Here is a 16,799-nt window from a genome sequence, read left to right as displayed (position 1 = left end):
AGGGGGAGGGGAAGAGAGAGAAGAGTCTTTTCTCTGAAAAGCTAAAGAGAGGGAGGGTTAATGAGGCCGTTGCACAAATTACCCTCTGTGGACGTTATCTCTCGCAATGTTTCGCCCTCGTTCGCTCGCCCGTTATGCGATCCCGCGGCCCCCGACGCGGCTATCCGCCCCCGTTTTCGTCCCCCTCTCCGCTATATTCTCGCTTCCTACCTCCCGATCGTTCCCCTCCTCCCATCCCATCCCAAAATCCTATGAAATTTATCCACCTAACCGCGACCCCTGATACGCGCTTGCCCGGCATTACTCGCCTAATCTGATATAAACAGGGATCGCGAATTAATTGCGAGTAACAACGGGCAGCCGATCAAATCTCCTGTTTTCCCCGCCCACCATCACCATTACGGATTGTTCGAGATTTACGAGGCGAAACAGAGGGGGGAGAGAGAGCATTATCCATCTAATTTCCACGTATGATTTGCGATCCTCGCGCTAAACGTGATATCTTATCATATTCTCCGATTGCCGAAAAAAAAAAAAGGAAAAAAGAAAATCTCGGCCGTTTTCGAGCCACGATCATGACGAGTTTTGAGCATAGCGAAGCCTCGTATCGTGAAAACGCGTCACGTCTTAGGCTGAACAAACCTAATTACCAACCCACCCACCCACCCCCTCGAGAAAGAACGTCATAATGGCGAGACAAGGAAGGATACGTGGCTCGATATCGCACGCCTTCCTCTCTCTCTCTCTCTCTCTCTCCCTTTCTCTTTCTCTCTTTCTCTGTGGTCGTGTCTGGAAAGGATCGTTGAAAATTCTTGTCCATTGGTCACGAGTCGACGAAACCGCGCGTAATATCCTCCCTCGTGCACGATCGGCCTATGCAATTTCCATTATCACGTATTGCGAAGACGGCATGCTAACTCGGCCGTGGTTCGATCTTCGTGCAGCTGGCCAATCGTTTATGAACGACCGTAATGTGTAAGGTAAAAATAGGAAGTGGTACGTGTCGATGGTCGAAAGTGGAGTGATAATTTCTTGGTAATTTCCGAGTTATTAGCGGGCAGTTTTAATGGTAAATGGTAAACGAAGAAGGCGAGATCATCGAATTACCGTTCGCGTTATGAGATCTAGAGAGATTATTCGGTGAATGAAACGGATTTAACGAGGGGATAGAATGAAGGGAGATCATCAAGGGGGAAAGATATCACGAACTGATGGTGGGAAATTGTTAGACGGCAAGGATGATGAAGATGTGACACGAAGCGTATTGCTAAATTCGCGAAATGGCCCATTTCGAATTCGCAAATTGGCCTCGATCAAATGGACCGGAATTTTTTAGCAATGGGAACGAGATGAAGCCATTTCAACAATTCCGATTTTTTTTCTTTTGTTAAAAATAATGAAAGCACAAGCTTTTATATTGCGTTAGAGAGAAAATTCCATAGTGATCGTTAAATATAATATATCGTAGAAGTTTCTTTTAACACGATACAAATATGATTTATGCGTTCCTAATATTAGAAATATTGTTTGAAAAACATTGTATCGATCAATATTCTCACACGATCGAGGGATTAGAAAAAGAAGAAAATTTCGAAAGAAAAAAGGAAAAAGGGTATCTAATGAAAGAGAAAAACTGTAAACCCTCTTAATACCCATGCCAGACTTTCCAAGGATTTCTTTTCCATCTACCACAACTTCGATGAACATACTATACACGTGGCTTTTTTGTCCAACCCACTTTTGCGTTTTTCTCCTGAGCCCAACCTGAGAAAGATTGATTCGAAGTTTATACTACGTGGCATGTAGCAATCTTATGGGGAAGAAGGGACAAGCAAACAGGCTCCCTATACTCGAAGGGATCATTAAGATTGCTCCTGTTTCGGCTTACTGTTAGTTAATTGAATACTGCTACTCTCGGCCTTTTTCGGCCTTCAGTTTAATTTAAAGCCGATGTATCAATCTATATAGAGAATGTACAATTTTTTTTCTAGAATTTTTCAAAATCTCTCTCTTATTGTTATTCATAAATTTTCTCTTTTAGAACTTTCTATAGATTACTCTTTCCTTTTGTTATAAAAAACTTTACTTAATTTTCCTTAAAATTATGATAGGAATTGTAATAATAAATTTTCTTACTCGTAGAAAAACTACTAAAACTCTATTGTAGAGAGAAATCGCATTTACTTTCTTGTTCATTATTCATTCGCTTTACAAGATGAGAGAAGAAACTCCATCGAACCGAATATTTAACAATCTCATTTATAATTGATAAGGGGGAACCGATAAAACAATTACAAAGCGAATTTTTTCTTCGAAAAGAGGGAAAGAGAAAATTATCCCAATCTTCTATTTAACAATATATACTAATGATATGCCTATTACTAATCGGAAAATGAGAAAATATTCGAAGAAAAATCTTTCGCCCCTTTTTGGGAATCGAACCCGAGTCATAATTAACCAAAGGCGAGAACCTTAATAACTTCACCATTGAAGCAATACTACTTGTCAACCTTATCCCTCCACTATATTTCTCCTAATTTCATTTCCTTTGTAATTCTTGATTACTACAATTAACTGTAATAATTACATCATAATAATTATACGTTCGCTAAAATAATTCAAGGAAAATACACGTACAAAAAGTGTTATATCCATACGATTTAATGAGAAGAATTTATACGATCTATTCATCCAATGTTCAACTCGAATTAACTCCCAAAGCTCTCGCGCGTAAAATACAAATTTTTATCGCGACTTTACCACACCGGCTTTTATTACCCTAGCAATATCCCTCCGAACCTTCAAAAAAGAATACGCAATAAACACGAACGGCGAATATCCTTGACGGAAATAGGGGCGTGAAAACGCGATCATTTTCCACGCGTTAATTCGACTTAATCGCACACAATATGCGTGTCCAACGCATTGGAAAAGAGATCGGATTCGGTTTTATGAGACCACACCTGAGGCGAAATGTGTTCCGTGTATACGGAAGGTTATTTTGGCGTTGCGCCAATCGAACTCGGAGAAGTGTTTGCCGACTCGCTTTCGTTATTCCTCTTTTTCCTGTCCTCTTATCTCCTCATTTTCCTTTTCGCCTTCTTATCCTCTCAGGTCTTCAATTCAATTATCGAGAGGGGGTTGGAAAAATTGTCGTTGCATCGATTAATCACAAAAGGATATGAATTCGACGATAACAATTTTTTCTTTTTATTCTCAAACCGATCTTTGGGCGTGATAATAAATAATCAGGAGAGTATGAAGTTTATCGAATTTTATCGAATATCGAGTGCGTCGAGCACACTCTTGAAAAATAGTTTATTCGCGGAAAATTCGCCCATAATTCTATCCCCGTCAAAAATTATTTTTTTCAATCAATTATTTTTCCGATCCTGGCCTGATCCTGATCGAAATAGAATTCGACGATGACCGGATTTCATATCTACCAGCCCAGAACTTTTTTAACCCGATATACCTATGTATTCTATGATCCCAGCGAGAGAGAGAGTGGAGATGAATATTCGATTCGTAGCTGGAAAATCCACTGTGAAAATCCAACGTAGACTGGCATCGACTTAGTCGCCATCCCAGGATTTTCTTGCCGAAACGACATTCGCCTTGCACTTTTCGCCTCTTGCTCTGTCATATCCTATTTTGTTCCGTGAACATCTCTCACAGTAAAAGAATTGTAACGTGTAATACTATCCCTCTGAAAAATCGAATTTGATTTATCATAGAATATCTTTTCTTATGGATACATACCAGTTTGAAGATTTTTTTTTTTTTCCATCTCATTGGTGACAAGAAGGTACATTCAAAGTGAAGAGAAGGATATCAGGTATTTATCTGTTCTTTGAATAGATTCAAGAAAAAATAGTTTCCGAAATAAAGTTATTTTTGTTCATACGCGAAAATGGGAAATAATTTTGATACATCTTAATAAAAAAATTCTACGGTGATAAATCAATTTTAATATTACCGTATCGGTGCACCGTATCGATAGAAATATTGGGAAAAAATTTTATTTTCCGTAGAATATTTTTTTTATACATTTATCTTCGAAATTTAACGCGATAGGCAATTTTTACATCCAGATTCATCACACGAAAATAAAAAAATGTACAAAATCTTCCTATTCCCAATAAATTTTTATCGATCTATTTTTTCCCTTTCCTATCATTTCGTTTCGTCTATCTTCCACAATTTCTCCGGATCTGTATACAAATAATTGCGACAATCTTTCAAAAAACATATATGCAATCCTTTCCATTCAACATTATGATCCGCAGATTCAAAATGTTCCCGCTCTCGAAATCAATCGAAGAATTGAACTTTACAAATTTTTACAAGAGCGACCGAATTTTCCGTCGAAAACCAAAAAAATACGTGTTCTATCCGAGCGTAAATTCGATTAAAAAATCATATCGATATTCGAAACGTGAACACCTCCAACGTACCATCCGAATATCCTATAACTGGCATCGAGACAGAAATGCATCGATAACAAGAAACGACGAGAGCGTGCTTTCCCTCCTCCCCCTTTTCGCGTTATTTTAAAAGGATTTACCTCGTATCAGACTATCCCTGTTAATTCTCAACATTCGATACACGCGTTTACGTTCAACAATAAAAAAAAAAAAAAAACCGACCGATTTAAAGAGAGAGAATCCACGAGGGGGGCGGGGGAGGAAGATAGGGATCGGTTACGATCGGACGGGTGGAAAGATCGGCCGATAGACGAATCCATGATTGAATCAATCAATGGGGATCTAAAAATCGAGCACAGTTTCGAAACCGTACGGTTGAAACTTGTACGCCTCCGCTTAGATATATCCATCCGCGGAAAATGGGCAGGAAAGCTTCGAAGCCAACCGTACCTTTTTTTCCTTTTTTTTCTTTTTTTTCCTTTTACGAGGCAAAGAGTTGATTGTCCCGCAAATCTTTTAATACCTCGTCGCGTGAACTTTCCCGAAACAACTTCCTTTATCCACGCTCGCGACCGATAAAAATGCCAACTGCGGGAAAACATTTCCCCCTCCCTCCTCCCCCGGATAAAAGCTAACCTGTCCGTGAAACGAATCGAATCGTCGTTTCGCGACAAAACGGGCGGAATTCAATGTTGGCTGAGAAAAAAAAGAAAAAAGTTGGTTGAGAAAAATTATTTATAAAAAAAAAAAAACCTTCTCTGGGTATAATTCTTTAGACAGAGATTCCCGTTTCCCCCTCCTGTCCAAGAAGAAATATATAAACGTTCTCCTTCTTATCCTGTCCATTTATTCGTAAAGTATTATTTCGTAAAGTATTATTTCGAAATAATCGCGAAAATGTTGAGAAATTCGATAGTTGTTTCGAAGCGGATTCTCGAAATGGATTTACTCGTGGAACGCATCGTGAACCGATCTGTTTCACGGAATTCGGCGTATCGTATCCTGGTTTCGTGTTAAACGACGTTGCACGCCAAACGTGTGCTGTTGTTTTACAACCGATAATTTCATTCCCCGATTTCATGCCGCGCTCGTGTTACATTTTCCGTAGAGAAAAGATTCTTGTGCTAATTCTCGTCGCAACCTCGCCCTTTCCTCCGCCACGTTTTCAACTATGCAATGTACATTTTTTTTTTTTTTAACGAGGCAACCTGCGCTAGTTTGCATGACGCGAACCGCATGCATTGTACGCGACGCATGGTGCGCGACAATGCACCATCCGCAATGTTCAGTTACACGAGTAATTTGACCGTGTAGCTCGCACAGTTTCGCGCATATTTTCTTCCACCCTGTGGTTTCGCGATAGCGCGAAAATAGGAGGCCAAGAGAGCCGAAGAGAACTTTTGAAAAAAAGGGGGAACAATGATCGAGATGACTTGACTCGAGAGGAGAGGAATTATTGACGAGAAAGAATGCTCCCGTTTCCACGGCTCTCGTTTCTTTTTATTTCCTTTCTGATACATCCTATTACCGATTTCGATTCGAAAAAATGGGACACGCGAAAACGAGATTTTGCAAAAAAAAAAAAAAATAGAAAAGCTCTCGTTCGTTTCGCGGTTACTGCGGGAGGATAAAAAGAATAGAAATAATTATTCAAAGTGCAATATATATATATATATATATATATATATATCAAAAAAAAAAAATAGATTCTATCTAAATTATGAAAATATATCCCTTGAAAAAGAAGGATCTTTCTGAACAAACGTGTAACGTTTGCCCATGGCATGATATAACTTAATTAACATACCGGCGTAATGGAACTCGGACATCGATCCCTGATTCTGTTCTGAAAGCAAGCTTGAAAAGTCAAAGCTGAAAGGATGAATCGCGTGAAATCGCAAAGGGCAAAACTACATTCCACGGAGGACGTAAATTATAATATATCGGATGGATGGAAATTTATGGAAACCGTAGCTCGATATTTTTATGTAGCGATTTTTTTCTCTTTTTCTTTTTTTTTTTAATTCACCTCAGCCAAAGAAAATCGTATCGCAAGAATTGAAAATTTTCCTAAACGCTTTCTAATCGGATCAAGGATCAGGGCAATCGTCGAAACACGTGTATATCACGTTGATGCGAGGTAAAAGTTCGATAGATGCCGTGATAGGAATTTCGATGCAACGATGTATGTTTCTCTATCCTTCGGATAGATTTAAAAAGTGAGCGTTACAAGACCTAAGCTAGAGAAATCCTCGAGAACACCTGTTGATCGTTCTCGTTAAAGTTTGAAGGAACCGACCTGGACTAGCCTGGACACGCGAGCTGAAAGACGATTGCTGCTGACGTAGAAAAAAAAAAAGAAAAAAAAAAAAAAAATTGGCGATATTTCCTCACGAGCGAATTTTCCCGCCTCGTCACGGTATGCATACCAATTTTCAACGCTTATTTTTCCATTTAACCTTTCACTCGAATTTATATTTTTCATTCATCAAACGTTAACTCGAATAATTGAATTCAAATGTTCGAATCGAAAATTTAAATTCATAAATTTAAGCCCGATTTTTTTTTTTTTTCTTTATTCAATTGCAACGTGATTAAAACAACTTTCAATAATAATACCACGTTTCATTTCGTCGCTCCTACATTTTCCTGTAGTGACGTCCTCGTCCCAAGACGGGGTTTAATTTATTTAAAATATTTAACAATAGTGCCATTGTATATATACATATATTTTTTTTCCCCTCCTCTCACGATGCCCCAATAATTTTTATCAACGGCGTATACGCTCGCTCTTTCCCTGTTTTATCGAAAAATACGTGGAAAGGGTAAACGGAGTGTAACAAACGGCGATGCAGCTTTTTTTCGAACTCGAAAGCGAGCAGCGAATACCTTCACACGAATCGAGAAAAAGGAATCGGGGATAAGAGCTTACACCGTTCGATACATCCTATATTCGAAATATCCCGACGTTCGGTCGAATATTTTGCCTGTGAAAAAAAAATCGCGCGCAAGAGAACGTGATTTTTTAATTCGAGGTAATAAAAATATACAAACGAAAATGTTTTACGACGCGAAAGCTGTCTCGTACGAACGCAAGTTGGAAAGGAAAGGAAGGAATCCACGTCCCCGTGGTTTGATCAATCTCGTATCGGTAAAGGCGTTATATTTTGAACGTGCGAATATATTTAACGGAGCGCGATTAAAATTATAAATCAAAGGCCGCAAATGAAAATACGAATTGAGGGGGAAATGGAGGGAGGAGCACGCGGGAGAAAAAAGACAGAGGGAGGGAGTGATTTAAATCGAGATAATTAACGAGGAAAACGCCGCCCTATTATAATTTCATCGGGAAAATCGCGTACGTTCATACGTACGAACGTTCGAGTAAAATAATAATTATTCTTTAACGAAGCTTATTCGATCCCCATGCGTTCACACCATCGGAAAAATCGGTTAATCAATCGAGCCTTTCCTTTCAATTTCACCGAGATCAATTCACGATTTCACGCGATTGAAAATCCAAAATATTGCCAAAGAAAATCTTCTTGAAAAAAGCACGTGCTGATCGTCATCATCGCGCGATCAGAGGGAACGCCTGTGTTAACTCTTTTAAAGCGGCCTTCCTTTCAATTTCACCGAGATAAATTCACGATTTCACGCGATTAAAAATCCAAAAATCTTGTTTCGTTTTTTCTTGAAAATTTAAAAATCATTATCAAGAACTCGCACGTGCTGATCGTCATCATCGCGCGATCAGAGGGAACGCCTGTGTTAACTCTTTTAAAGCGGCTGAATAGCCGTTGCCCTCGAGTGATCCCTGTTCCACGGACAGACAGAGAAAGAGAGACAGAAAGAGAGAAAGAGAGAGAGAGAGAGAGAGGGAGAAGAGGGAGAGAGTTGCAAAAGAGCGCATTCATCGATCCTTTTTCGCGTCTACTAAATTTCAGATTGGATCACGATGGATCAAAGTCGTGGAGGATGGGGCCACGGTTCAGAGAGGTGTTTCACGCGTGTTCAACGCGGCGCATTCGACGACATTCAACGACCACCTAACAACTCACCGGACCACCGGCTGCGTAACTAAGATTACGCTGACTGTCAGCTGTCCGCGTCCGAAAACGAAATGAAAATACCATTTGACACGGATTTCGCTTCGAGAGCAGAAAATAGAGGAAGACAGAGAGAGAAAGAGAGAGGAAGAGAGAGGGAAGCGAGATCTTTTTCCAGATCGAATTTTTCCATTGCTCCTGCATACCACCATCGCTACCACTCTTATTAATCCAAATACCTCTACTAAGAGACAATAAAATTCGACGAATAGAATTTTATCCATCCGGGAATAATTAATATTTTCGAAACAGTATAGATTTTTTCCCGAACGATGTCAATTAAGATTAAAAAAGGAAATTAAGAAATAATTTCGAATAATTGAAAACGGGGTTAATAAGAGAATTATTTAAAATGTTCTTATATTATACGTTAATCTTATCTTATCTTACCCCTTTGTTATAAATATTTCCCGCAAAATTCATTGCGTTATTTCTTTCTTTTAAGAGAAATCCTAATTAAGACGTATTAAGAAACGTATTTATCCTCCGTGGAGAAGATTGAAGAAAATTTGAAGGGGGATTTAATCCGCGATACTTGGAATCTCGAACTTGCTTCCCCCTTGGAAGCTTGCATTTTTGAGAAATTAAAGGCAAACAGAGAGAGAGAGAGAGAGGGGAGGGGACGCCTCTCTCGTCGATTTCGCGGTCTCTTCTTGTTTGAGAAAAGGGTGGAAAGGATCGGTCACTTTAATTGATAAAAAAAGAAGGGAGGGAAACGGGGGGAATAGGAGTGGAGGAAGACACGAGTGATGCAGAAGAAATTGTCGAGGGAGGCTTTTCGGGGGAGGGGGTTGGTGCTTCTACTTCGCTGCGGATATTTAGAGAAAGCAGCGAGGCCCTTCGAGGTAAAAAGGTCGACAACGACCTCTGTTTAAAAATATCACTACTGGAGACTGCTGCTTGTTCCAGCTTGGGGCGGTTTACACGGAGCCAATTACTTTCACAGATGCACCCGTTACTTCCGTTTCATTCGACACACATCTAGAAGCTACGAGTTACGCGCCTCGGCCATCTCGAGATACACCTTTTGTATTTCCAATAATGTTGAAATTCGATAATAAGGAAGAAAATCGTTATGCCTTTTTATATAAGAGAAAAGAAAAGGAAAGGAAAGGAAAGAAAGGAGAAAAATAAATAAAAACAGAGGCGAGCTGTTTCGAAACGTAAAAGAGAACGAGAGGAACACGATATCTAAACTCGATCTTAATACGAATACGTCACGAAGAAAGAATTTTCCACCAGTCACGTGAGGCGAAAATTTTAACCATAGCAGACACAAGATACGCGGCGAATAAATTGATACGCGGTGAAAAATTACGAGGAAAGAATTGGGAAGAAAATGGAATGAACGAACTCACCCTAATGTGGTCATCGTGACGATCGTGTACCAGAACGCGGCAGGTATCGAGGTGAAGTTCGTTCCATCGACGTTCTTCTCCGCGTAGAACATCACGGTTGCGAATATGATGATCGCCATTGCGAGGGAGAAGACGAGGAAACCGAGCTCCGAGGCGCACGATTTCAACGTGTAACCGAGGATCCTGAGCCCTTGCGAGTGCCTCGAGAACTTGAAGATCCGGAACACACGGAAGACGCGCAACGTAACGAAAGCACCGGATACGTCGTCGTTGTCGGTGATGCCGAGGCCGATGTAGTACGGGAGGATTGCGACCACGTCTATGATAGACATGACGGATCGCGCGAACTTACACCGGCTCGGGGCCGCGAACAGCCTCAACAGATATTCCGCGGTGAATATCATTACGCACGCGGTGTCCAGGCAGAAGAATACGATCTTGTAACGCTCGCCGCATGAAAGCGTACCGGCGCGTCCCGGACGATTACCGCACGGCACGGTCTCGACCACGTTCGCCAGCACGCTCACGGCGATGAAGAATCCTGTTACATAATAAAATACCAAAGCCGCCGTCGAGATGTGCGGATTCTGGAATGCCCTCCACATCTTTTGCCTGATGTCCGGCAACTGCTGAAGAGTTTGATCCCCGTTCTCGCTCAGCTTGTCGTCCATCAAACGCTCCGCGTTCTCGCGTTTCCTGTCCCGATAATCCTCGTAACAGCAATCGCCGATCACGTCCGGCAATATACCGAAGAACGCCAACTCCTCGTCGTAGCTCGTCAGGCATTCGTGCTTCGGATAATGAAGCTTTCCGGTTCTGTAATAGTTCAATATGTGGCGGAATATGTCTGGATCACGGTCGAAGAAGTACTCTTTGCTCTCCTCGTCGTAAAAGAACTCGCGCTCGTTCGAACCGAGAAGAGTGTCCGGATACTTCTCGAGGGTGTTCCGCCATGTCTCGAAGCGACGGCCGCTCACGTTTATCAATAATTTCTCGTCGTCGGCCTTGCGACGATCCTTGGGGATCGGCGGCGGTGGCAGTGGATGTGTGGCGATCGGCACCCAACCAATCGCCGCCGCACGAGCGAACGGCAGCCATGCTGCCACCGAGGCCATGCTCGAAGGTGGAATAGTTTCCTTCCTTTCCTAAGTTTTTCCACCTTTCCTCCCTCCTTTTCCCTCCTCTATTTTCTCTTACTATTATTATTATTATTATTATTATTATTACTATTATTACTACTATTATTATTATTATTATTATTATTATTATTATTATTATTATTATTATTATTATTACTTCACTCCGATTACTTCTCTCTCAATGTTCCCTCTTCAATCTTCCAGTTCACCTATCATCATCGTCGTTCCAATCCAACAATTAATCTCTAATCTCAATTTTGTCGCGTTTCTTCCTTTCGCGGCCAACATACGAGGTCACTTCGTTCTCCGATGTCACTTTCGTATCGATGTCGCGATCCTCCTTTCGCTGGATTTCGATCGCATTCACTCGATCGTCTCCCTCTCCTTTTGTTCTCGATTCCGTTCTTCGCGTCTCCCACGCGAGCTCCGCGTTTACCCGACGCCTCTGAATCGCGAGTAATCCGGCTAAAATTCGAGCGAACTCCTGGAGGAATCCCACCTCCCCTCCCCCCCTCCCCGGAGGAGAAAAGTGTGCCGGCTCGTTCCCGAGCGGAGGCAGAGGTAAATAGGTAAAAGCCCACGATGCTGATTTCGTTCCACGGATCGTTCGATCGTTAAAAATGTCCTCGACAATCTCGTCTCCGCTCGTGCTCGAGACCTGTCGCCATTCGAACGATCTGTCCGTCTGTATTAGCTGGTCGTGGTGCAACACCGGCAGCGTTCCCACCAGCTACGCGTCGACCACGACGACCACGACGCCGACGACGGCCACGACGACGTCGGCAATGACACCGCGATCCTAAGATCGTGCACGGCCACCAACTCCGTCATCGTACCACGGCATTCCTCCGCTTTTTTCCTATTTATTGTTTACTTATTGCCACTCGACTCGCGATATTAGCAACAGCAACAGCCCCTACCACTAGCAGCAACGCAGAGTCGCGAGCACCACGACAACCAATCGTCTTCTGGCAACTTGCCCCTCACCATCATCGATACCGTTTTCCCAGTATCGTCTCTCTGTTTCCTCCTTCCCTCCCCTCCCGCGATCGAACACGATCGAGATTCAAGATCCTCCACCTGTACTTGGTCCCCTCTTCTTGTTCTATCCAGTGTTGCACCTTGTGTGTCGGGTCGAACAACCAGCAGGAAACCAATGTATTCAATGTATCCTAGAGAATTACGTCGAGACACGATCCTGCTACATCGTCGAGCACGCGGAATATAATGGAAAGAGACCGATCCTTTCCGGTTCCATTCACTCGCAACACCGGGTATCGAGGCACAGCCACGTATTCGGCGACATTTTCATGTTTCGAACCACGCGGCGAATTATATTTCGATTTATTCACGATTATTTTTCGCGACACCTTCTGGTCGCGCGCGATCGATCCAATTATCTTTCCTAAGATAAATCGTCGTATCCTCTCTTGATCAATCCCTGTCGATCCGGGTCATCGTTGTTTTCTTCTTTCTTCTTCTCCCGGAAGAGGAACGAAGCTGGTGATGGTGATGGTGCTGCTGCTGATGTTACTACTTTCGTCCTTCCTCCACGATTTCTCTCTCGAGAGAGTTTCGCTTTCGTAGCGCCTTCGAGATTGAAGAGGATTAAGAGGAGAAATTTTTCCAACGACGAACGTTCGACACGAGGACGCCTTCAACGTCGAGGGAACGAGAGGTCGAAATATATTTTCGCGGTTTCCTGTTCGACGTGGCTCGCGAGCATCGTCCGCGAAACGTTCGACGAGCAGTGAGTGGCCGTGGTGCTGATTCAGCCTGTATCGTTCTTGGCACGCGCAAGCTTTTTTTACTCGCTCGAGGCCTGTCGCGGATCACACAGCACGCAAGGACCACGCTGATTCCGTTCGTCGACGTAAACGCGTCAGGGAGCGGGGAGGCACACGAGTTAAAAGCTTCACCGGTCGCGCAGATGTTTTCCACGACGCACAGCTCTCGCGATAGACGGCACGTCGCATGCGTCACACCGTGGACTCCTTCCTCGTGACACCACAACTCCGTACGTAGAGAGCACAGCCTTTCGTTTCAACGTTCGTACATTACCATTCGGCCAGCCGTCATTTTACTTCGCCACCGGACGGATCAATCCGTCCATCTTTTCGCAAAACCTCGTGTCCCACGACTCGACTCGATCGACCATCCGAGAAAAAACCGGGAAAGCTCGGAGAGAGTCTTCTCGACTCGTCCCGCAGCCTAACACTAATCCTTCCGAAAATTCACAAACTGCTCGCTTCTCCCCCGAATCTTTGATCCTCTTCGCGATACACTCCGATCGACCTCACCTCTGGGGAACGATTTACGAATGAAGGGAGGAAGATCAGGAAGCCGGCGCTCCCGCGACCCTCCTCGTTCGACCGGAACAACCCGGCCCCGAGAACCTTCTCTCTCTCTCTCCTCTGCGTGTTTACAAGCGTTCCACGCAGCAGAGTTGCTCCAACTCCCTTGTTGTGGTACGCGTCGTCCCCTCGCGTCGTTTCATCTCGCGTCCATCTGCGCACTTATTAAATTCAATCGGTCCACCACGGTTTTCGCACGATCCGAGGGAGGAAGGGAAAAAAGCGTTGGCAACCGATGACTTCACCGATGCTCGTCAGCGTGGCACGGAACCTCCTCCTCCTCCTCCTCGTGGATCATTGTCCTCCGTTGTGAATACGTTGTGAAAACGTATCGAAAAGTATCGAAAAGAGAGGGAGAGAGAGAATGTGTGTGTATACGTGTATATGTGTATGCGTGTGTGTGTGCGTGTGCGTGTGTGTGCGTGTGTGCGGCTGGTCGGCCGCGTGCGACGAATGGAAGGATGCGCGTCAGCGGACACGCTCGCCTGGCAGACGCGTTCTCTACCGTCTGGCGTACCCGCTCGGTTGACGACTCGCGACTGAGCTGCTGCTCGCGGTGCGGTATCGGTCAGGCGGTCGGTCGGTCGGTCGGTCGGTCGGTTAGTCGGTCGACTGGTCGGTCGGTCGCCTAGCTAGCTATCCAGCTAGCTAGCTAGCTAGCTAGCTCGCTCACTCGTTCGTTCGTTCGTTCGTTCGTTCGTTCGTTCGTTCCCTCGCTCGCTCGGTGGCGAGGTAACCGGCAGCTCCGGAAGGGAAGCGTGGTGCTCTCGAGCCTCGAGCCTCGAGCCACCGGAGCAGCCGCGACGCAGCGCCGAGCGAACGGTCACCTAGCCAAGGTCCAAATTGATTTTTACGTCGCGGCGGCGGTGGCGACGCACGACGGTGTCCCGACGCGAACCGCTTCCCCGTTGCCCGGGCAACCTCAACTATGACGTCATTCCTCCCTCCACCCTACCCTTTACGCCATCTTCAACCCCCCCCCCTGCTTCCATATTCCGCTCCACGCTCCCCTGCCTTCGCCGCTCTACCACAACGTTTCGTTTCCCATCCTCCGTCTCGCTCCATCCATCCCTCGACGCAAGCACACCTTCCTCGTCTATCGGTCCCGCTTTCGCTCGATTTTCCCTTTACCTGTCTTTCCCACCCCCTCTCTTTTTCCTCAAACCTCTTCGTTACCCGTTCATTCGTTTGATTCCATCGCCGTTTCCGTTTCTTCACCTCTCCTCGCGTGCTCGTCACTCGAATATATATGTCGTTTCTCCCCTGCTATTGAATTTAAATGTAGGTTTATGGGGCTACAGTGGCTACACTCATTCGAGAGATTTATATATCGATTTAATCGTTCCTCGATTTTAATTTCCCTCCAACTCGAAAACTTTACTTCTTTTTTTTTTTTTTTTTTTCTATTCGTTTTCTATCACATATTCAAGTTTAAGTTTTATACACCAAGTTCTTTCTCTCGGATTTCTCCATCTTCGTGATGCTCGACGCGTGTATTCAAACGCACACCACGATTACTATGTCTATATCTGTGTATTTAAATCCACTCCACTTTTCTCCCGTCCAATGCACCACGTGCATAAAATCTTCGCGCTCCAACTAATTGCACGTTAACCCCCTCCTCCATCCCGCTCCTCTTCTTAAATAACATTTTATTTTCCACAGTCAACGTTTCTTGTTCCTCTTGCTCGTTCACGCTCATCCTCCTGCTTTCGTCTCTTCCGGTCCTCCTTAAGCGTCCAAAATTCCACGTTACCAACCTCTTGCTCTCTTCCTCCCTTTCCTGATATCTCTCATTTCCCGTTTGTCGTTGCTTTTCCCGATTTCTGTTGAAGATGGCCCCCTCTCAGCACCTTCCCTGTTCCTGTTTTTAAACGCCCTCCTTTTTTATTTTATTACGCCTTGTTATTGCCATGCTCAACTCCTAATCTTCCGTTTCACACCAAGTTTTTATTCCTAGTTTTCCTTCCAGATTTTTCTTATCGAAAGAAAATTATTATATTTATTATTATATTTATTGCATTAATTCAGACAGGGGAGAAAAAAAATATCGAAATGAACGAGATTCGTATCGTATCGCCGTTTCCTTTCCGATTCGTAGAGATATTCTGAATATATGTTATACCGCCTAGACAGCTGATAACCAACTTGACCCGAATATGTAAATACACGGGATATATTTGCGACGATTAGCTTGGCAATTCTTATAACGCTCTTTGAATTTTCATTTATTCCAACAGGTCGTGTTTAATGCGAGATGTAACGTCGTCTTTGTTCTATATCGTGCGATGCTTAATTTATGTATGAAATTATAACTCGGGCAAGAGTTATACCCACGTTATTCTCTCTCTCATACGCGCTATTTATTTTATATTGCATTATTTCTTGTTTCGAACTTTCCCCGTGAATGAAATATAAACGCTCAAGGTAAATCATAACTAATAAATTTGCGTCGCAGGTAACAAGAAAGAGCAAATAACGGGATGTACGGATGGAAGACGACCGGGAAACAAGATATTAATTTAAAATTCAAAAAGAAATGGATCTCGCTAAAAACGGTTGAGCGTCGAAAAGGAAGAGAGAGAGAGAGAGAGAGGACGATCCAACGTTTGTCGTGAATATCCTGAAACTATTTCGGATGGGGCCAAGACGTAACGAGTGGGCCAGTGTGTGTATATGTGTGTATATGTGTGTGTGCGCTTCGCCGCCAGGTAAACTGACGACCCTAATGAACGTGCGAAAGAGTGCAACCTCAAAACGCAAGTGCATGTCCTCCAGCGCAAGGTGTAACGTCCGTTTAAGTGGGCCTGAGTCCGCGCTATCTTCCGCTTTGCCCCCTTCCAATCCCCTTTAATCTCCGTTTAATTCTTTGCGTCGTCCGGCCGCGTGAAAAGTCAAATCCTTGAGAAATTTTCATTCATCTTTGCCTTCTCTTTCTCTAGAAAAAAAAAAAAGGAAATATCGTACGATCGAATTCCAATTACGAAGAATCCTAAAGAAAGAAAGTTTTAAAAAGTTGAAGAATCGAGCATCGAAGAATGTACAAACTGTATATTTTTTTATTATCCTCCTCATTTGATTTATCCGAAAAGTTTCATCGAGATCTGAAGAGTGATCCTCGTCCCAGTAAATAAAGTTTTGTCCATCGTTTACGTCGATCTTTTGGCCCGTTTTCAACGCTTCTATCATAAAAAATGGTCGAAGCAAACAATTTCGGCCGTTGTTGCCATTTCAGCTAATTCCATCTTCTTAATTTCTGTTCATCCTCTCAGATCAAGAATCGAAGTTTCGATGGCGGATAAGCAAATGCTGTCGAATGGTATGTTGAAAGTTTGCCATCACCGCCGATTCCTGCCACTCCTCCGAAGCTTTTAATCGGATTTCAAGTTTCCTCTTGAAAGAAACAACAATT

General features: G+C 43.5%; 1 protein-coding gene across 6 annotated transcripts in view; it reads right to left on the bottom strand.

Annotated features, from left to right (window-relative positions):
- LOC122719513 (potassium voltage-gated channel protein Shal) overlaps positions 1 to 11,135 on the bottom strand; it is a 99,231-nt gene extending 88,096 nt beyond the window's left edge. For 3 of the 6 annotated variants that reach the window (XM_043945407.1, XM_043945408.1, XM_043945409.1), the window contains exon 1: positions 9,895 to 11,126. In XM_043945407.1, coding sequence (XP_043801342.1) covers positions 9,895 to 11,009 — 1,115 coding nt within the window. In that variant the 5' untranslated portion in view covers positions 11,010 to 11,126. Of the gene's footprint in view, positions 1 to 9,894 lie in introns of all 6 variants that reach the window. The other 3 variants (XM_043945411.1, XM_043945412.1, XM_043945410.1) reach the window with 2 other exon arrangements.
- Positions 11,136 to 16,799: the final 5,664 nt, after the last annotated feature.

The sequence above is a fragment of the Apis laboriosa genome, unplaced genomic scaffold, assembly GCF_014066325.1.
Source record: "Apis laboriosa isolate Shangri-la unplaced genomic scaffold, ASM1406632v1 scaffold79_cov154, whole genome shotgun sequence".
NCBI lineage: Eukaryota > Metazoa > Arthropoda > Insecta > Hymenoptera > Apidae > Apis > Apis laboriosa.
The sequence above is the reverse complement of the archived record's forward strand: the minus strand, read 5'-3'. Positions and strand labels throughout refer to the sequence as shown.